At 37.6% G+C, this 23085-nt stretch overlaps 1 protein-coding gene across 3 annotated transcripts in view; it reads right to left on the bottom strand.

The window, feature by feature from the left end:
• The window catches only part of si:dkey-234i14.2 (heterogeneous nuclear ribonucleoproteins C1/C2), a 41448-nt gene extending 22894 nt beyond the window's left edge, over positions 1-18554 (bottom strand). Inside the window, exons 1-3 of one of the 3 annotated variants that reach the window (XM_051690403.1) lie at positions 18445-18554; positions 14650-14718; positions 1273-1436 (exon numbers count right to left, since the gene is read on the bottom strand). In XM_051690403.1, the coding sequence (XP_051546363.1) occupies positions 1273-1436; positions 14650-14718; positions 18445-18446 (235 nt within the window). In that variant the 5' untranslated portion in view covers positions 18447-18554. Of the gene's footprint in view, positions 1-1272; positions 1437-14649; positions 14750-18444 lie in introns of all 3 variants that reach the window. The other 2 variants (XM_051690405.1, XM_051690404.1) reach the window with 2 other exon arrangements.
• Positions 18555-23085: the final 4531 nt, after the last annotated feature.

Here is a 23085-nt window from a genome sequence, read left to right as displayed (position 1 = left end):
AAGATAATCAAACAATCAAACAATGAAAACAAGACACAAGAACATGGAGGGAAACAGGAATCACATGACTAGGGAACACATGACATGAAACAGGAACTAGAAATAAACTTTTCAAAATAAAAGACATGAAAAACACGAATTAACAAAATACACGACAAAAACTCTCAAGTGCCCATTCACTCTTTTTTATGCTGCTTCACTTGTGCCTTCTGCAGTGAAAGCCATTCACACATCTGCCCATAATAAGGTGTGCCCCTCTTATCATCATTCTTTTGTCTGTATTCTGCCCATTAACACTCTTTTATTCACAAATCTTTGCAGTTGTATCAATGTCAAAATAAATTACAATAACAGATTGTAATTGGTGCTTATTTTGGCAAGTTAGTGCATTAGCTTCATGAATTTTAGCATGTTAGCGCATTAGCTTCGTGAATTCAGAATGAAAACAAGACAAATTGTGCATTTTCTACTGTATATGGATTACTTTAAATCATCATGGATTTGTTAAAAACAATCTTTTACTGATCTAGTGTGAATTTAACTCATAGAATATGGCATAAAGTAATTGATAACACATTTTAATGTCACATTAGTTAAAGTTTTACTGAGCATCCTCATATATAAATGTCCTTCTAAACACCTCCCATAGTGGTGTGGCAGGTGTCTGAATGACCGCAAACAGTATAACGTTGCTTGGCTGTTTCAAACTTTTTTTTACCCCTGAATGAAGAAGAACATATCTGGAAGTATATTGGACCTTTACTTTTCAACCCCTCTCTATCAACCACCTGGCTCCATTCTGAAAGAAATTATCTAATCAATTCTCAATGGATAAACTTAAAACCTGCCCTATAATTTTTTCTTATTGAATATCCTGTTTGCCTCAGAAATATGCGATATTACAGAAATAAAATGGGTTCGAGCTATATTTCATGTAGAATTTCTCCTGTTTATTAGATTTTTTTTCCCCCCCTAAAATAAAGTCCCCAGTATTCTCACATGAAATGTCTCAAACTGTGCTCAGATTGGCCAAGATAAGTCCACATTCAAAAGTCAGACATTTCAATATGAATTCATTGAATTTTTTAAAACCCAAATTATTGGAGGTATGGTATCCGTATCAAACTCTATAGTCTGAATGATTTTTAAGAGAAACATCTGATCTGAGACAGGGTTGATAAATAAATATAAACATAACTGAAGTCTTCTGAGCTTGATCAATACAACTTCCCTCTGGAATTCATAAGGATCTTACACTGGAGGAACTCTTACACTGGGTTTCTCTGTTCCTGGACTTGTTTCTGCTCGTGGGTTTGTCTTTGCTTCGACGCATGGCTGTGGAAGATGCGGAGGAAGATGAACACGGCCGTTGAGTAGGAGTGAAGTCACACGGGATAGTTGTCACGGAGATTGGAACATGGTGGTAATCGAAAACCCTGTAAATGGAAAACAGATAATTAAACATAGTTATCTCGAAACGTATCAAGATTTCCCCTGCAATAAATGGCAACAAAGCAAACAAAGAAGCAATAAAGAAAAAAAAAAGATGTGGCGAATTCACTAAACAGTTGCAACACTTTCGTGAGTGGAATCTCAGCACAACAACCTGCATCTTATTCACTAACCACCATCTAATTTAACCAGGTGATAATAACAGCATTCCATACATACATAAATGAAGTCTCTATCATTCTCTTCAATGCAAAAATTGTGTTCATCACAACATTTTTATGCATTTTTGCACCATTACCTCAGCATAATTCTTTTAGTGAATCAGGTGCTAAAACAAGCAGACAATGTGTGCATATAAAATGATTCAAGTAGCACACATATAAAGTCTCTTTTCGGCACTGACAGCTCTAAAGTTTGATTCACAAGCCTTGGTTATTATTGGCAGGCTCTGGCCTGCTTCCTGTTTCTCAGCTGAAGAACATCACAGCTAATTATGCATGATACTATACATGCATTAGCGCCGTGGCAATTTAATGATCATTCTATGTCTCCAACTTTATCTGCTCTGTCACATCCTTGCCATGCTGTGAACATCTCAGACAAACCTGGCAACAAAGAGCTGTCTTAAAAATTGGAAAGCTTTTATTTAAAGACTAGCATGGTGTCTATGAAACAGGAGACTTTTCCCATTATGCCCTGGGGCGTAACGTTGCAGTTTGTGACCACAGGCAGATATCAGGAGATAAGAAATCGGGAGACATTTGCTGCTGGTGACGAGAGTGTAATAAAGTTTGCAATTAGAACAAATGGGGTTAGAAATAGTTGAAAAATAGATATAGAGGTATGAATGGGCCCATATGGATTTTGCGGCCACAGAACTCCACAGAAAGCTTCGCAGATGGACTGCCTGTCATTCATAACATTTGACACATCCCCCTACCCTTGCATGTTCATTTATTAAAGATCCAATGGAATTTTGAGGCTTTTAGTCAATGCCTGTTAACTTTGAGGCCATCTATATGCTAGTGTCCTAAAATTTGACAAACTAAACTTTTATCAGACATACACATTTAAAAAAAAATCTCCCATTAAAACAGACCAAAAATATCTGATATAATCTTGTACTATGGGGCCTTTACAAATTTTGTCAAAAAAACAAACAAAAAACAACTCTCTAAATGAGAATATCCCTCCCCCTAATAACACCTACCTTTTACAAATTTATGGTAAAAAAAAAAAAAACAGCACCGATCCGGCAAGGCATGGACTCTACAAGACCCCTGAAGGTGTCCTGTGGTATCTGTCACCAAGATATTAGCAGCGAGCTGGGGCCGCAGTGGATCGGACTTGTTGGTCCAGCACATCCCTCAGGGCGAGTGTTGTGGCACATTCCTCCTTTACCCATTATTAACATTTTCTGTGACTTGTGCCACAGTTGACTTTCTTTCGGTTCGGACCAGATGGGATAGCCTTCGTTGCCCTCGCACATTGATGAGCCTTGGGCACCCAACACCCTGTCGCCTCGGACCACTGTCGGTAGGTTGTCACTGCTGACCGGGATCACCCCACAAGCCTTTCCGTTTTAGAGATGCTCTGACCCAGTCGTCTGGCCATAACAATTTGGCCCTTGTCAAAGTGACTATGGTCACTCTGTAAAGTCTTCTCCAGCACATTCCAAAGACTTTCAATGGGGTTAAGGTCAGGACTCTGTGGTGGCCAATTCATGTGTGAAAATGATTCATCATGCTCCCTGAGCCACTCTTACACAATTTGATCTGATGAAGTTTGGCATTGGAATATCCTGGAATATGCCCGTGCTGTCAGGGAAGAAAAAATCTATTGATGGGATAACCTGGTCATTCAGTACATTCAGGTAGTCAGCTGAACCCCAGATCATAACACTGCCTCCAGAGGCTTGTACAGTGGGCACTAGGGGTGTGCAGCGTAGCCATTATCTGTAATTGTATCTGTATCTGTTGTATCTGTCTCTGTATTCGGATAGAACTGGTTGTGGGTGGGGCTTAAACCGGAAGTGTGTCAAAACTAAATGAAATGCCTATTTTTAAATGTTACTCTTACATTTATAGTTTCTATTAATAAAATGTGCCTTGTATATGCCTTTTCATAATAATAGCCTAATTATAATAATAATAATTAATAATAATAATAATAATTAGTATTATTATAATTATACAACTATTATTTAAAAAAATATATGATTTTATTCTTTTTTTTCTTACCATATGCAGCTGAATTTGTAAGCTACATTAACTGTGGAATATGTTGTGGTTTCTCCTGGTATTTCAGATATTAATATCTGCATGAAACAGAATTTTTGTTTTTCTGTGCATGTACGTATAACAACATTGTTCTGAAGGCAGGAGGTGTCAAGCAAAATGTGAAATGTCAAGCACACATTTTGCAGTGAATAATAAATACAAATTCAAACATTAAAATAAATGAAAATAATATCAATATAGCCTACAAACAGGTCAAAGTCCCGTAAGTCTATCAGAAATTTTTCCGATAAGACACCATTATTTAGTTAAATAATAATAATAATAATAATAATAATAATAATAATGTTACATTTATATAGCACCTTAAAAGAGGTAACAGTTTAAAGAAGGAGAAAAAAAGATGGAGCATGTTTCAGTTTCTTTGTTTTACATCAGGAGGAATATTCCTCATAGATGAATGAGCATTTAAACCTTTATGGAGTATTTAAAAAAACAATTCTGAATAAAGTCTTAACCAGATAATTTTTTAATCGCTGATGTGGACATAATGTGGTCAACTTTAAAAGATGGATAGACGTGCTCCGAAGTGAAATCATCACTTCAGGTCATGAATTTAACATTGCGCTCAGGTTTAGTCTATAAATGAATACATGGAAATCACATGTGAATCGTGTGATACATTATCATAGACATCTCAAGAAGTGGATAGTGTTTATGATGTTGTATTTTAGTAAATGTTACACTTGACCAGCTCCAGATGCACACAATTAACAAAGACCACAAACGGAGTCGAGACCACGCCCATCCAATCTGAAATCACACCATGCGCATTTTCATTCATAAGGTTTCTGCAAAACTTTTGCAAGATGAACATTTGCTTCCAAAGTTAGAGACAGGCGTAGGGGAGTGGGAGGGTTGCTGCAGGTCGCCAAATAAACACAGGCTCCTAGTGAGCTGCCTACTTAGGGAGCATTTTAAAGTATCATAGGCATACTCCCAATGTGAAGCAAGGCATCATACTTTAGAAATTTTGGCTGCACAGATTCATAAATTCTTTGTAATTTTTTATATGTTTATTTAAAATGTCTTACCCTGACACGCCCATCGCATTGGAATAGGGTAAATCTGGACTCTTGACCTTTTTCCATTGCTCCATAGTCTATTCTTTATTCTCCCTAGCAAACTGAAGTCATTGTTTCTGATTAGCCTCACTAACAAGTGGCTTTATTGTTGCCACACTGCTGTTTAGTCCCAATCCTGTAAGTTCTCTTTGCATTGTGCGTGTGGAAATGTTCTTCCTTTCACTATTAAACATAGCTGTGAGTTCTACCGTTGATTTTATACGATGCGACTTCACCAAGCATTTTAGTGATCTCTGATCACTATCATTCAAGTTTTGTTTCTGACTACATTTCTTCCGCGAAACTGACGGTTCACCACTATCCTTCCAGGGTTTAATAATGCGTTGGACAGTTCTTAACCCAATTCCAGTGATTTCAGCAATCTCCTTAGTTGTTTTCTTTGCTTGATGCAGACCAATAATTTGCCCCTTCTGAAACACAGTAACATCTTTTCCACGACCACGGGATATGTTTTCCGACATGGTTGTTTAAGCTATGAGAAGCAACACACTGCATCAGTTAGGGGTAAAATAATTGTTGCCAGCTGAAACATATTAATCACTGCAATAATGATCCAGTCATAGGCTCTTAAGTATCTGCTTATTTAAATCCAAACGGTGACTTTGTTTTGGCCAGGCAAAAAATAAATAAAAAATTACAATATTTTACCATAAAATTATGTTTATTGTCTGGTTAAAATATACTTTTTTAACATACATTTTAACATGTTCATTAACATACCAGTTAACCATTTTAGATTTTTTTTACTGTAGCATTTTTACATTCTATTTCTGTTAAAATTACAGTTTAGCAATAGCAAGAATCAAATCATGGTTGATGGCTGTAAAATAAACTTTGTTAACACTTCTTGGGGTTCTTTGGCTAATTTGAATGAGAGAGTGCATATTTGCTACTTTTATTCGATGGACTATGAATAGGAGACTGGACATGAAACAAGATGTAACTGAACCTGCATCTCCCACATGTGTACCACAGCTCAACCTGTCTGGATCACATGCACTAACCACAGTGATGTCTAGAGGGTAAACCTTTTTCTGCAAAACATTTGCGAGATGAGCATTTGCTACCAAAGTTAGAGACAGGCGTAGGGGAGTGGGAGGGTTGCTGCAGGTCGCCAAATAAACACAGGCTCCTAGTGAGCTGCCTACTTAGGGAGCATTTTAAGGTATCATAGGCGTTTATGGAAAAGTATCCATAAAAAATAATTAATTCTAAATAAAAACAAGTTGTTTTATCCAATATTTGTGTGTTTTACATATTTTATGCTAATTAGAGTATTACGTTGTTAGTTTAGTGACAAATAAATTGTGAGTCAAGTCTCCTGTACGCTTTGCTTGAGGAACACTATTTATATGAAGCACAGAGTTGCTACCCATGTAGAGTGTTCTAAATGGGTCACTATAAGGTTCCATTTTATTAGGATGCTGCCTTAATGCCCAGGTATACTTCGTTTTTGCGCATTGCGGATTGGATCACACCCGGCCGACTGTGAGTTGTGAGTATATTTTCTGACCGTGAACGAACACGAACGCGTTCGAAGCATGCGCACTACAGCTGCTTTGTGATACTCTTTTAGTACAGTCAATGGCCAGCGCATGCACAGACGACACGCACAGATGAGGACCATGTGCGTGAGTGAAGAAAATCTAGGCGCGCGCGGTCAACCCGTGCGGCTGTGCTGATGATGCAATTTGCATCACACATACTGTGCATGCACAAAGTATACTTTGGCCTTTAGAAACACAGTAAACAGCAAGACGGCTCTCTAGCTTTTGGAACAGAGTCACAGTGTAGAATGTCACATATGAATCTTGCGAGGCTTTTCAAAGAATAAGGGTTTCCTTCTAGACACAACTACAATCTGTTATTTCACTGCTCCAACCAAACTGCATATTATTAAAATGCTAATACACATTCCTCATGTCTCTTTTCACTTCTCTCTTTGCAAAGGAAATGGGATTACATGCCGCACAGCGAGGTCTCTTAAAACTAATCAGATTTTGTTCTAAAGTGGCAAGCGGATCTCTCAGATAAGCTTCATTATCCAGAGTTCACTCGCTGTCTGACAGCTCACAGAAAGAGAGCAGCTGATTTCCCTGCAAAGGTGGATGTGATGGCTGTTGAGTAAATTCTAGAACATTGTTTGGCTGGTAGATTGGTTGGTTGATTGATTGATTAGCAGGTTGGCTTATTGATTGATTGATTTGTGATTGGTTGTTTGGTGGGTTCTTGATTGTATGGTAGGTTGGTTTTATGGGGGGTTGCTTGGTTGGTGGATTGGTGGGTTGGTTGATTTGTAGGTTGATTGGTTAATTGATTTATTAATTGATTGATTGATTTGTAGATTGGTTGGTTGATTTATGGGTTGGTTGGTTGGTTGGTTGATTGATTGATTTGTAGATTGGCTGATTTGTGGGTTGTTTGGTAGGTTGGTTGTTAGGTTGGTTGTTTGGTTGGTTGATTGGTGGGTTGGTTGATTGATTCATGCACATCTGAACAGACATCAACTTTCATTTTTTCCACAAAGATGGATTGGTTGGTGGCTGAGTAAATTCTAGAATAGCAGGGGTCATAAAGACATCATTAGGCAATGATATCACTTTTATGAGGATTAAGCGTTTAAAAAATAGTGAATTGGCATGAAAATCCTAATCTAACATTTTAGCCAGCAGAAACTGTTTGCTGCATTGTTTGCGCATCTGTTTGTTGGACTGAGCATGTGAACTGTGGCACTGGGACAAAAATCACTGAGATGATAGACTATTGGAAAGTGGTGTAAATCTGACTGTTTTTGTGTTAAGTGAGACTGCTCACTTCTCCTTGATGTGTCTAACATGATTAATTTATTTCCTGAGGGAATTCAGATTGATTAATTCAGATTGAATGCTAACAGTGTGTGTGTGTGTGTGTGTGTGTGTGTGTGTGTGTGTGGGTGGGGGGGGTGGGGGGGGTGTTATTTTGGTAAAATGACTCAGAATCACAGAAGCCTGATGGAGGTTAATGGACTGGAGTGAAAATGGCTATTTCAGCACGGAAAAAATCAAAATCATCTGTGCCCCCGGTCTGTGAACCACCTCGAAATTAAATGGCTGGGTGCCAGATACCAACGGGTGATCCAGGCATTGGCATCCTTCATGAGGTGGAGCTATTGGAGAGGAGCATGGTCCGAACAGAGGGTGAATGCTCGTCCCAACAAATAGTAGCGGAGAGTGAGGACCGCCCACTTGAGGGCTGGCTTGGTGGTTCACTGTGGGATTCTTCTATTACTCCCATATCGAGCATGGCCTTTAATTCTTCCGTACTACCTGTTTCTTGTGTTCGAGTAAGTGGTAGGGCTGAGTACGTACCACTACCCCGGGAGTTGTCTAGATGTGGTGTTCTATGAGGTTAGTGCAGCCAGGGAGAGGCGAAAACACATCAGAGAAACTTTTTTGCAATCTGGCAACCTTCGTACGTTGTGAATGCAAGAGGTTGTCTCCACAAGGGACCGGAGTGACCTGATTGGCTTTTAGACTCACCTCCAGACCAAGCTCCTCCCTCTCCAGAACTTCCCTTGCCAAGGATACGGGGACCGCCTCTCTCCATGGTTTTAGTAGGTTGAGGTGGTAAATTTGACGAGCCCCGCTCCATCCATACGCATTACTTTTAATACTTGTTCAATTGCTTTTCAGCTTTACAACAACAGAGGGGCTTTTCAGCACAGACACATCAGTATTGGCTTTTCAACAAACAAAACACTCTCTAGAACACACACAAAGTCTCTGGTTTGTATCTCTCTCCCTCTTTCTGTGGACTGGGCTGTCTTTTATCTCCCCCGACTCTCACTGTGAACATAGAAACTGTAATTAGTCACAATTCATCTCAGGTGGATGTCTTTATCGCTTTCTCCCCAGACGGGCACTCGACCACGCCCTCACCACCACAGTCATATCTTGATTTAAATTTTATTTCGATGGATCGTTCAGCCCTACACAGTGCAATAGAAAGATGTGTTGTTTTTGCGTTATTTCACGGCAAGCATTAATTTTATCTCATTACATTCAATTCAGACTGCCATTTCACAACTTGAGTTTCTTCTTTTGCTGTGGCGCTGGAGCGGTGCAGGAAACACTGACATATATATATATATACACTATATTGCCAAAAGTATTCGCTCACCCATCCAAATAATTGAATTCAGGTGTTCCAATCACTTCCATGGCCACAGGTGTATAAAATGAAGCACCTAGGCATGCAGACTGCTTCTACAAACATTTGTGAAAGAATGGGCTGCTCTCAGGAGCTCAGTGAATTCCAGCGTGGTACTGTGATAGGATGCCACCTGTGCAACAAGTCCAGTCGTGAAAGTTCCTCGCTACTAAATATTCCACAGTCAACTGTCAGTGGTATTATAACAAAGTGGAAGTGATTGGGAATGACAGCAACTCAGCAACGAAGTGGTAGGCCACGTAAAATGACAGAGCGGGGTCAGCGGATGCTGAGGCGCATAGTGCGCAGAGGTCGCCAACTTTCTGCAGAGTCAATCGCTACAGACCTCCAAAGTTCATGTGGCCTTCAGATTAGCTCAAGAACAGTGCGTAGAGAGCTTCATGGAATGGGTTTCCATGGCCGAGTAGCTGCATCCAAGCCATACATCACCAAGTGCAATGCAAAGCGTCGGATGCATTGGTGTAAAGCACGCCGCCTCTGGACTCTAGAGCAGTGGAGACGCGTTCTCTGGAGTGATGAATCACGCTTCTCCATCTGGCAATCTGTTGGACGAGTCTGGGTTTGGCGGTTGCCAGGAGAACGGTAGTTGTCTGACTGCATTGTGCCAACTGTGAAGTTTGGTGGAGGGGGGATTATGGTGTGGGGTTGTTTTTCAGGAGCTGGGCTTGGCCCCTTAGTTCCAGTGAAAGGAACTCTGAATGCTTCAGCATACCAAGAGATTTTGGACAATTCCATGCTCCCAAATTGTGGGAACAGTTTGGGGATGGCCCCTTCCTGTTCCAACATGACTGCGCACCAGTGCACAAAGCTAGGTCCATAAAGACATGGATGAGTGAGTTTGGTGTGGAAGAACTTGACTGGCCTGCACAGAGTCCTGACCTCAACCCGATGGAGCACCTTTGGGATGAATTAGAGCGAAGACTGCGAGCCAGGCCTTCTCGTCCAAGATCAGTGTCTGACCTCACAAATGCGCTTCTGGAAGAATGGTCAAAAATTCCCATAAACACACTCCTAAACCTTGTGGAAAGCCTTCCCAGAAGAGTTGAAGCTGTTATAGCTGCAAAGGGTGGGCCGACATCATATTAAACCCTATGGATTAAGAATGGGATGTCACTTAAGTTCATATGCGTCTAAAGGCAGATGAGCGAATACTTTTGGCAATATAGTGTATATATATAAAAGCCATTTCTGAAATGGCCATTGACCTTGTCACTGTTTCAATAACATCTGGATTGTATAGAGACAACAGTGTGTCCTTGCTATGTTCTGAGTTTGAAAGTGTTGTTAAAATAGTATATTGCTCCTATTCAAGTGTTTTATGGCCCTAACAGGTTTTCCTGTATTGAACACAGTTCACATCAATTTGTGGCACACACACACACACACACACATGCACACACTCACACACAGGGGTGGACTGGAAAGAGAAATCGGCCCTGGATTTTACATAGAAGCTAGCCCAAAATTTGTTGAGTGGGTGTGTCACTGTCCTTTTCTGCATATTGCGGCCCCCTTCGGCATATTGCAGCGCCGTTTTGCGGCCCTTTACAGCCTGTCGCGGCCTGTTCGGCATAACGCGGTGGCCAGTTTCAGCTTATTGCGGCCCATTCGGCCCTGTTTCGCAGCCGGCCCAGTCCCGGGTCTCCCTATGGCCAGTCCGTCCCTGCACACACACACACAAACATACTGATCCACTGATAGGGAGCTGTAATTTACTTTGCTTCAGAGCACTATAGTGATTGAGGGAGATATACATTTAGACTGCAGTGGGATCAGACCGGCTTAGTTAAAAGAGTCTTAAGATACTGACATACAGCTCTTAAAATAACCTACTCTCAGCAAGAAAAGTATCACTATTACTACTGATTCTAAAACTTATGGCTAGGAATTTGAACAAACCTCTAAGTTAAGTTCTATACTTTGGTGAGAAAAATTGTCCCTCACTGTTTGTTCTACGAACATGAATGATACCTCAAATCATGAGAATTGTTGAGAAAAGATGGGCTATTTTATAAATGATCAGACATAGTATTTTCACCTGGAAGATCTAAAAATGGGTGAATAACATTGCATAGAAGGAGTTTGGGACACGAGCCATACCTTGAGATCAGACCATCATAGAGACATGGGGTGGGTTCTTTTGACTTGGACCAATAAGTAACCTTGCAACCACCATGGACACCAACTACCGCATAGCAACGTGCTAAACACACTTGCAACTTTTGCACAATTTCTTCTTTGTGCAATTGCATTTGGTGACTATTTGCAAAGAAATTACAAACTTCACCTTTAAATTCAGACTTTTGCTATTAACACACAGATCCCCTAGTAAAAATACAAGATCGTTTAATGCAGAGACAATAATTTACACAGCTTCTGCAATTATTCTGAGAGGTTTTCTAAATGGCCTTATGGGAGGTGTTTTTAAATGCAAAGAGAACCCAGAGGTTGTGCTGAATCTCAGTGCTCACTAATGCATTAACAAACAGCCCTCCTCTCAATCTGACTGCAGGCTATAACCAATGAGATGTCAGATCCTCTGATGAGATCGAGAACAAAGTTCCTGATGTGTGAAAACACTTAACAAAGAGGCAAATAAGCACAGCTGTGTGAGTCACATAGAGCTATGAGAGCGAAAGACAGAAAGAGATGGAGAGAGAGCGATGCCAGTCAAATTGCACACACATGAACTACATCTTTAAATTTTCTGTGTTTGCTAGGTGTTCTGGATGATTACGAGGGCATTACTAGGATTTTCTGGGTAGGGTTAAATTAATAACAAAATTCTGGCTTCAATACGATATCAGCCTCTGGTACGTCAGTATTGGTCCTAAATCAATTCACAATAAAAGGGCAAAAACAGGAAAAGGACAACAAAAATTGCAAAGTTATAGCCAATTATATATAAATAATAATTACCATTATTTTAGATTATATTATAATTAACTATAATAATATATTATTATATTCATTATTATTCAGTGCAAAACATTCAGTGTTCAGTGTTTGTGGTATTTTTATTTATTTTTTACCTTATTTACCTCTAAATCACCAAACTACACCATTAATTTTCATTTAAAATAATAATATTTTATGTTTCATTCACTTCAGTGAAGATCTACATTTCTCAATTTCATTCATGGAGAAAATATGAAAAATGTGTCATGTATTTTTATTTTTTTAGATCTTATCACAAGTTATGCATTGGGATATATTTAGACATTATCATAGACATAAATAAAATCACTATTTTTTGTCAAAGTTGAGCTTTTTTTTTTTTTGTTTTTTTTTTTTGGGGGGTTTGAGGTGTTTTTGCAATGGTGCCACATTATGATTACTGACCATGGTGATACAAAGAGAACATCCAAAATTCAATAACTCAATAGACAAAGTGTGTGTGTGTGTGTGTGTGTGTGTGTGTGTGTGTGTGTGTGTTCTCCATTGTGAATGTGTTATGGTCTCACCCCTTAATTTCTGTGTGTGTTCTGTATTGTGGCTGATTTTATTTGACAAATCCTATAAAAAATGCTCTCTGTTATAGTCTTACCTACTCATTACTGTGTGTGTATGTGAGCATGTACATTCCACATTGTGGATGTGTTATAGTATCACCCCTTCATTTGTGTGTGTGTGTGTGTGTGTGTTCTGCATTGTGGCTGATTTATTGATTTTATTTGACAAATAATTTAACAAAATGCCCCTTTTTCTTTCTTTTTATTTATTTATTTATTTTTTTTCAGTTTTTTACTATGTGGGGTCAAATTTGACCCTGAACACAATGTGTTTGAGTTTTTTTGTCACACCACTACACCACCAAAATCCAGCCAAATTGTTTTTGTGTGTGTATAGATAGCAAATGTAGGAAAAGTTACCAAACCTCATGCCACTGAGAAACAATCAAGGAAACAATGTTTTTTAAAGAAGCAATTTTCAAAATGTTCACTTTTGACCCCAACACTACATAAGGGTTAATTGATATATATATATATATATATATATATACTTGAGAAGAATAATGATATAATATATTAAGTCAGAGAAATCTAACAAAATGTAGTGAGGTTTATTATTAAACCAAGAAAAATGGGGTTCCAATGGGGTATGAAAGGATAACTTTACTCAAAGGGAAAATAAGTTATATTTTCATAACCCATTGGCAAATAGTCTTTTCTTGTTTTAAGCATAAACCTTACTACATTTTGTTAGATGTCTCTGAAAACAAGACTAAATATCTCATTTTGCTTCTCAAGTCAATTTATCTTGTTTTAAAGATGTTTACATATTTTTATTGGAAAACAATGAAAAAAATACTGAGTAAGAAAATACTTTTTGCAGTGTTTACACTTTGTGTATATGAGTCACATGACTACAATACCATCATCCCATTTATGCGTGATTGGTCAGATCTGTCAAATCGACAGAACAAACGTTTTTAAAACTTTGTAGTATTTTTACAGTGAAAAATGGAAGCAATCATACACGCCCAATAATAAATAATTATGAACACAAAGCAACATCATGCCCTATTAACAGCTACTGTAAGCTGCTATTCCAACAAAAGTCCTCCATGGATTCAGTGTTAAATGTATTATGTGTGTAAAATACATGGACAAATGAATATAGACCATCAGGTTTGTGTACAGCATGAGTAAATATTGTAAGTTTGATTGCTCAGAAAAGTAATACCACACCTCTCCTCAATAAGCTGCACAATTTGAGGTGTCGTTTATGTCTGTAGCACAGACGGTGTGGGATGAGTCAAGTGCTGAAGTTTAACACTTGAGCTTAGGTTTTTCGAAAAGTGCCTAAGCCTTTCATACTGTATAAGCAACAACAATTACAGTGATGCTTGCCTATAGACAAGAACTTAAAGCCACCCTTTTACCATTACACAAATAATTGAACTACTGTAAATTGCCATTGTGTGTGTTAGTGTGTGTGTGTTTTGATGTGGTAAAGTGCTGGTTGGATGCTTAGGAAGGTAAATGAGGTTAAATGGACTGTGAAACTACAGTATTGATGCAAGAAAGAGCCGAACAAAGAGTGGATGAAAAGAGCAAAAGAGGAAAAGATGTCCAGAATCCCATGAATAATTTAAGTCTAGACTGTGTACTTCTTAAAGTACATTATGGGTCAATGTACTATGGGTCAATAGTCAATTTGGCATCTGTAGTCCTCAATAAACAGACAGATCATAACTAGATTTTTTACATTTTCTGAGGATGTGAGTGGTGCCTGCTCTACAAAACTCTCCGCCACAATGAGTTGACCTGACATTTTTTTTTTTCATGATTTCTATCAAGTCTATATGATATTTGAATGCTTAGATATGCCTGGGGCTCCAAATCATAAAAACACAAATCATATTAAAAAACACCCCAAACTTGTGGCAAGGACAAGATGGGTTACATGATTGAGGGACCAGAGAGAGACATAGTTGACAAAATGACTTATGATGACAGATTGAAATTACATTAAACAAGTAAATCAGCAATATGTCGGAATATGAGTGGAACAGGGCATCACTCCCACGTACAGATATAGTATGATTCTTCATGACCTGAGTTGTTAAATATGCACTTAGGGAGAAATGTCCGTGGACTTACCTGTAAGGTTCATTCCGAGAACGCCTCATACTGGGTTTCTGTTTGGTGGGTCTCAGCACTCCTGTCATCCTTTCATTTAAATGAGAAAGACAGATGCACACTGAGAATAAGACAAAAACAACGCCCTGAATAATGCAACATTCCTTCTGTCAGAGTGACACTGCCGCCCACTTTTATGATAAAAGGGTAATAAAAAATGACTGAATCGCTGCTTTTGAAAATCACAAAACAGAATAAATGAATAAAGTTTGTCATATCAAGGTGTCATAAAGGGGAAAATATATAGATGATGACAACTTTAAAGAAATAGTTCACCCAAAAATGAAAATTCTCTCATCATTTACTCATCCTCATGCCATCCCAGATGTGTCTGACTTTCTTTCTTCTACTGAACACAAACAAAGATTTAGAAGAATATTTCAGCTCTGTAGGTCTATACAATGCAAGTGAATGGTGACCAAAATTCTGAAGCTCCAAAAAAGCAAATAAACAACATGTTCCACTCCCAAGGCGTAAAAGACTGACGCTTGCACAAGAGCGCAGCGCGTCATTCTACAAATGCCAAAAGTGCCCTCTGGCATCAGTCTGCAACACATCCGGCAAGTGCGTTCTTTTCAACGAGAAACCTTTGACGTCAACTGACTGATGCAATGGGCATTCGAATTTTAGAATCGTTTAATTAAACATTGGGGTACGATTTTGTCATTGTGACTTATGTTGGGGGAATGATTTTCATTTCATTTGAAATCAGCAAGATTTGTTCAGTGGTTAATCTTTAATCTGTTGTTTATATGTCTTTTTAATCTGTCTGTGCACATCCTGCACTGCTGAAGTGACTCGTTACATTCCGGGTATTTTCCGAGTCTTACAATCATGTGAAGAACAAACCTAAATGTAGGTTTTTTTGTCACCGATCACGGTCACTTGCCGTCCACTGTAACACATCCTGCACAAGTTTTGTTATAACACATTCAAAAATTGCCACCTCAAGCGTAATGACACAGGTTTGACGTCAGAGACTCAGCGATTATGCCATTGGCTCTCGCGTGTCTTGTGACAGATTGTCACGAGCTCAAGTATTTACCATTGGCTCTCGCATGTCTTGTGACCAATTACAACGACCTCAAGTTCGGATGTACATGTATTTTTTGAATGAGACATGCCGATAGAATCAGGATGACACTGGATCAGGATGTCTTCACGGAGGGGGAAAATTTTTACCAATTAAAACCTTCAGTTTCACTCTGCTACTCACACAGTGCCATCGTATGGTTTGGAATATTATTATAGTGCATTTTTAAAAATAAATGATCGTGACTGCAATTTATCTGCTTGTTACATCTTTTCTGTTGTTGAGAACTGGTTAGGTTTAGGCATAAATGTGCAGTTGGGTGCTTAAAAATATCTATAAATAGTGTAATGTATATCAAATTATGTATATCTGACGACAACATTTTCTCGTTGAAAATAATGGGGTTTCTCACCGCGTCAGTGAGAGGACACCAGGGAGCACCTTGACGGCTTCTGCACAAGCGTCAAAAATGGACGCTTAGGGAATGAGAATGGGTTGAAATAAAGGCATCATAAAAGTAATCCATACAACTCCAGTGGTTAAATACATGTCTTTAGAAGTGATATGATCCGTGTGGGTGAGAAACATATAAATATTTCAGTCCTTTTTTACTTTAAATCTCCACTTTCACTTTCACTCTTCTTCTTTTGTTTCTGTTGATTCGCATTCTTTGTGCATATCGTCACCTAGATATAGATGATATGTGATGGATTGGTCTCACAAACAGACAGGGGGTGCTCACATTTTCTTCCATGGAGCTTAACCTTAGGTCTTTTCCTTACACAAAAGCAATCACATGTCTTTAGAAGACTTGGAATATAGCGGATATGTTGTAAGGACTACTTGAAAACTCTGGTCCCCATTCATTGCAATTGCATGGAAAACAGCAACCAGTTTTCAAAATTTCTTCTTCCACTGAAGAAAAAAAAAAAGCCACATGGGTTTGGAACAACATGAGGGTGATTAAATGATGGCAGAATTTTCATTTTTGGGTGAACTATCCTTCAATCTGGCTGGGATTGTTGAAAGACAGGCTGATTAATTAATTGTCAATATGTATACAAATACCGTTAATACCCAACATATGTTGCTTTGTTAGGGTTAATCATCTGTGTTTTTAAGATTTATTGCTCTGTCACATGGTGAACCCTATTCAGTGCACTTTCCCTAAGAATACATCATCATCCTAGTGATATAGACCATTTAACAAGTAATGACTACAATAAAAAACCTGTAGTGTGCGCACGTGTGTGTGCGTCTAAGAAAGAGAGGTAGATCTATGGTATGCACTTTAGCCTATACATTTTTAAAGTTTAGGATGCAAAACATTTATTTTTCTTGATATTTCTTACACTCATGCAGTAATAGCAGCACTGAATAAAAGTGAAACCGCGCAGGTGTTAACTTAAAGAGCTATTCTCCCTGATCTGACCCTTTAAAAAGATTCTACTGGTGTAACCTAATGTAGACAGGTTGATTTAGATATTTTACCCCAAAATTAAAAAAAAATAAATAAAAAAAATAAGAAACGTGTTACTGGAAAAGCTTACACTGCATACATGAATGAAATGATCCTGTTCGGACATACTTTTTTTTAATTCAGCATACATACATTTCAGTACAATACTACCATAATATATTATTTCTTATTGTTTTCTTTTAACTCTGGGATGATATATTACTTGGACATGTTCTTCAAAGTCATGTGATTCACCCAGTCATTTTTTTTAGGTTACCTAAAAAAAATGTATATATTAAAAGAGTATATAGTTTGCATAATATTTTGTATAGAAGAAAATGTTATATATTAGTCTAATATTGCTGAACAAATTTAGTAAAGCATATACAAAACCAGCTTCCTGACTATTTCTGCAGCACATGTGGTAACACTTTACATTAATGTTCCCCTTGTTAAAGGATTAGAAAGGGGTTAATTAACGACTAATATTTCACTTGCATTATAAATCACTGATATGCATAAAAAGGGAGACTTTCATGCAAAACCTGTTAAATAGTAAGCCATTTTACCTCACATGTTATAAATGCTTAATAACACTTAATCAACATAGGTAACCTAAGAAAATGTACCTTAAAGTGGACACATATAAAGCATTTATTAAAGAGTTGCCAAAATTAGAAACCTGTACATAAAGTTCAGTATGGCTTAATGGTAATCAGGCTTTATTATTTGATATGCTTTGAATGAGCATGAAAAGCTGAAAGGTGCATACTTTTGACATCAACGTGTCATGACATTACAGTAATGAATATAAACAAAAAGCGGACTGTAGCAAAATTACATCATCCCTCTTTTTAATCTCACTATAATAGTCCATTTTGGCTACATTGTGACATAAATCATAAATAGGGCATTTTATGTTTTTGATTCATGTAAATATGAATATTTCTGTTTATTATGCATTTATAACATGTAAGTTAAAATGCTCACTAATTGGAAAGTACAAGATTAAAGTTGCCCTTTTTATGCATGTTTCTATAACTGCATATCTATGATTTACAATGCATTTATAATTGACCTATTAGTCAGTAATACATCCCTTTATAAACCCTTAACAAATGGAATATAAATGCAAAGTGTTACCGCACATGTTAAATGACAGCTAAATGAAACAATTATTCCATAATACTATACTCCAATCTGTGAACACTGAAAAGAATAAATGGATTGATAGAATGAGGATGAGAAAAAGACTTGCACTTACATTAAATGCTGCGATGCTCACTTCTCAACAGAGTCATTACAGTCTTACATTCTCAGTGTCCTATACTGTTCAGTTGCTCTTCCTAGAAATGCCTGCTTTTCTAACCTCAGAGAGACAAAGAGAAAGAGAGAGAGACAGAGAGAAAGAGAGAGAGAGAGAGAGAGAGCGAGAGAGAGCTCTTACTATGGAGTTATCGGCTTTGTTTCATGTGCTACACTTGGGGTTGTACCATTTGTGGAACACATCAAATTCCAAGGGGGTTACAAATGTAATACTGTATAGCTCCATTTCACACAGAACCAGAACAGGATTTGAGAAAAACCAAAAAATTGTAAAGATAAATTCTGTAGAGGCCCCATACATCACTGTCTGGAATGTCACCATTCAATCAGCCTATTCTTTCATTAGCGTTTGCCACCGTTCCTCATGTCACCCTTATTAAGGAAATCAATGAAACGATAACTTAATATAAAACTGTCGATTTTCGTTTTAACACCACACAGCTCACTGGCTCCTTTTCTTGTTTAAATGAATTCCCATGAGTTTCCGCCCTGAGCGGCACTAATGCAAGAATATGACAAATGAAAAACTAACTTTAGCTTCATGCTCCAGCAGTTCAGAACAGGGTGAATGAAGAGACACTGACAAAATGAGTAACAGTGGGTGAAATCACACTTATAAAAATGCTGAGGATGTAAAACTATCATGGGTTTGGGATTTAAAAAGCTGCCGACTGTGACAGCAGTTATTTCTAAGATCCATGGCTGTTAGTGTTGAGAACACATTGGGTTAGATGATTAATGAACGGTTGGATTTCTATGAAAATATATAACACTTTACTGATCTGATAGCAATAATTGAATCTAAGCATCTATCTAGAGACAGAATATAATGGGTTGCCAGCTCTCCCATTTGAGATTAGAGAGTGCTTTCAGCTGACAACTGTTCAAAACTAAAAACACATACTGTATTAATGATGTTTTTGTGACACTACACAACAGTATTGTTACCTTATGCCAAGTAATCTAACCATTCATTTTTGAAAATATAATAAAAAATTAATTACAATAAAGAAAATACAATAAAATACAATAAAATATTTCAACAGCCCAAGTAGACTGGTCTGTTTTAATATCAACTCTGTTTACAAGCACTTGTCAAGTAATTACTTCTTGATAAATTGTAATTGCCTCATACAGATGAACATACTACCCTGAAGAATATATTGTGGAGAGCCAAACAGGAAATTATGCCTGGGAACTCTTTTCAGTGATAATTCAAACAAATCAGTGAATCAGTTTGTTAAATACGGTTCATTAAAGCAAACCGTCTCTATAAACTGATTTGCTAAAATGAATCAGACATCCCAATGCCTACTTGAGGGGAATGGAGAATATTTTCAGGAAATCAAATTAATTTACACAAATCAGTTAAACTCTGGTGCATTTTTGGGCTGCCATCTGCAATTTTTCACCCTCAAATTGAAAAGCTCACCATTTACACATACTGTGGACTAATTGCCAAAAATTGGTCTAATTCTGGTTCTGTTCACTCCATCTCCCTCCAAAAAGTCTTATTTTATTCCAATAGATGGCAGCAAGTACTAGAAAAAAAATTTTCCACCACAAAATGCCGATCTGAAATGTAGGTGGCACTCTAATTCATTTTAGCCCTCACAGATGAGCTCGTCCATAGACATTTAGTCTAATTTTCAGTTCACGCACCATCCCCTTTTGTTCCAACGAATACCTCGGCCTCTGAGTGGACTATCCGATGATTTCTAAAAGGAATGTTCCAGGTTCAATATAAGTTAATCTCATTTGAAAGCATTTTTATGGCATAATGTTGATTACCACTAAACTTTATTTAAACTTTTCTTTAAAAAAGCAAAAATCGAGGTTCCAGATAGGCACTTACAATGGACGTAAATGGGGGCCAATTTGTTAACGTTAAAATACTCACTATTTCAAAAGTGTAACCACAAGACATAAAGGATATGTGTGTAAACATGATTTTAGTGTGATAAAATCACTTATAAACCTTTTCTGTGTAAAGTTATAGCCAATTTTACAACTCTGTTACCATGACGTTATAATGTCAACAAACCCTAAAGCCCTAAAACGACTGTAAAAATGACAATTTAAACAACTTTACAGCTCAAATAATACACAAGTTTTAACAGAAGAATGAATGCAAGTGCTTTTACAAAATTATAAGCTTCACATTTCTGTATTTAAACCCTCTAAAAATTGGTTGCGTTCTCTGTCATTGTCCCCATTCACTTCCATTGTAAGTGCCTCACTGTAACCTCGATTTTTGTTTTTTTTTTAAAGAAAAGGAGGAACGAGTTGAAATAAATTTTTGTGATAATCAATATTATGCCACGAGTGCTGTTGAGCTTAACTTGTATTGAACCTTGAACATTCCTTTAAGCATGCTTTTTATGCTGGACCCCATATTTTGTTCTGGACATCTAAGATATAAGGTAAAATCAGATATAAAGTTTGTAGCTACAGCAGCAGTGATTGGCGCATAAAAGAGACATGTGTATTTGATGTCTTACAGAAATCATATTTCACTTTGTGATTATTTCAAAAATATTTCGAACTGTGGTACAAGGGCAACAAAATAAACTGTACAGTCGCATTCCTGAGAATGAGAGCTTTGGTTTGATATATGAATTGCCTATTTACGTGCTATTTGAAAGACGTTTATATTCATGTTAATATTTCTACCACATGACATCTAGGTGGCGCTGATTTGCTTGATTTGAATGTTTTCAGGCCTTATTTTGTTATTTTATTTTGTTATCACAGAAGTGATGATTATCTATGAAAATTTCAGATTCTAAGCTTTCAAACAAGACCACATATTCCTGACTTAAACATTTTAAGCGTAAACTTTTTTGCCAACATAGCATCCCCTTTTTGTCCGTTTTCCAATAAATCAGCTCAAAAACAATTCAATTATTTCACGTCATCACTTAATTTTGTCAAAAGTGTTCCCAGAAAGGTATTTTACATGCTTTAAAGTATGTAACTTTTTCGGTGTTAAAATACTTTCTTCTATCCCAGCTTAATATGCAGAGACAACTGTAAGTAAGCCATTCATAGGTAAATTTTCTCAAAAACTGTAAACAATGTGTCTCTGTGCTGCTATAAAAATTCCTCAGTTTGTTTTGCGCAACCAGCCCCAACAACTTAACTCAACCAATGGCGTAAGTTGGAGCGGGACAGTCTGACTGAACAACTGCAGACAAGGGGCGAATTTGGAAAGCCATTTTGAAAAAAAAAAATATTTTTGCAATTTGCAATTTTTGCCGTTTGGTGGCACTAGTGTCGCAGAAATTAAACACTTTAGTTTTTTTTTCTCCCCTTTTCTCCCCAATTTGGAATGCCCAATTCCCAATGCGCTCTAAGTCCTCATGGTGGCGTAGTGACTCGCCTCAATCCGGGTGGTGGAGGACGAATCTCAGTTGCCTCCGCATCTGAGACAGTCAATCCGCGCATCTTATCACGTGGCTTGTTGTGCGCATTACCACGGAGACCTAGTGTGTGTGGAGGCTTCACGCTATTCTCCGCAGCATCCACACACAACTCACCACACGCCCCACCGAGAGCAAGAACCACATTATAGCGACCACGAGGAGGTTAACTCAACGTGACTCTATCCACTCTAGCAACCGGGCCAATTGGTTGCTTAGGAAGCCAGACTGGAACACACTTAAGTTTTAAAAAAGCATATTGAAATATGGGAAATTAAGAAAAAAGTTAGCCTTTATATTACTGTTTTTTTTTTTTATGTATATCTTTATTTGATATTACAGTGAAGAGGGAGACAGCTATGAGAGGGGAGAAGATGGGGAAAGTACCTGGAGTTGGTAATGCTACTACTACACCACATGTCGGGCCACAAGGCTATGGCTACTGTAATGTTTACTATTGTTTTAAAATATAATAATAATAATAAGCTTTTTAAGTAATAAGTTTCATAATAATTTTCACTACCGTTTTAATAAAGTGCTTTTTATTAACACCACATTAATGGAGGCTGAATGTCTGAACGTTTAAAAAAAAAAAATCAAATATAATAATAGGGGGGAGTTCTTTGAAAGTTCTTATTAGGTTGTTGTCACACAAAAAGCTCCCTGCAAGATTCTGGGAATGTTTGTTTATGGTTATGAAAAATAGAACCAAAAGAGAATGTTCTTAGAACAAAAAACAACCATACAGAACCATATGATAATGTTATGGGAACGTTCTTTGTTTGCTGGGAGGCTATAGGCCTTATTCACGCTAGCGCCATCTTTGATTTCTAATGGGAATGACAACGAGGCTGTTAGGGATAGACTGACGGTCTCTTCAATGACACTAACGGTATAAAGCACCAAGATCACATCTGATTTTCCACAACTCATGTTGTCTGGAGTTCTTTGTATATCGAATGTTCTTGGACAGATTTTTTTGTCAATGTTTTGTACGTGGAACGATCCAAAAACTACGGTGGCCGTGAAGTGCAAAACAAAAGAACAAACCATAAAACACAATGGCAAATCAGAAAACATAACACCAAATCCAGAAACAAAACAAGTTAGAAAACTCAACAGCAATTCAGAAAACACAATGGCAAGACAGAAAACAC

The sequence above is a fragment of the Myxocyprinus asiaticus genome, chromosome 46 (assembly GCF_019703515.2).
Source record: "Myxocyprinus asiaticus isolate MX2 ecotype Aquarium Trade chromosome 46, UBuf_Myxa_2, whole genome shotgun sequence".
In the NCBI taxonomy this organism is placed as follows: Eukaryota; Metazoa; Chordata; class Actinopteri; order Cypriniformes; family Catostomidae; genus Myxocyprinus; species Myxocyprinus asiaticus.
Note: the sequence above shows the minus strand (reverse complement) of the source record. Positions and strands in the feature narration are given on the sequence as shown.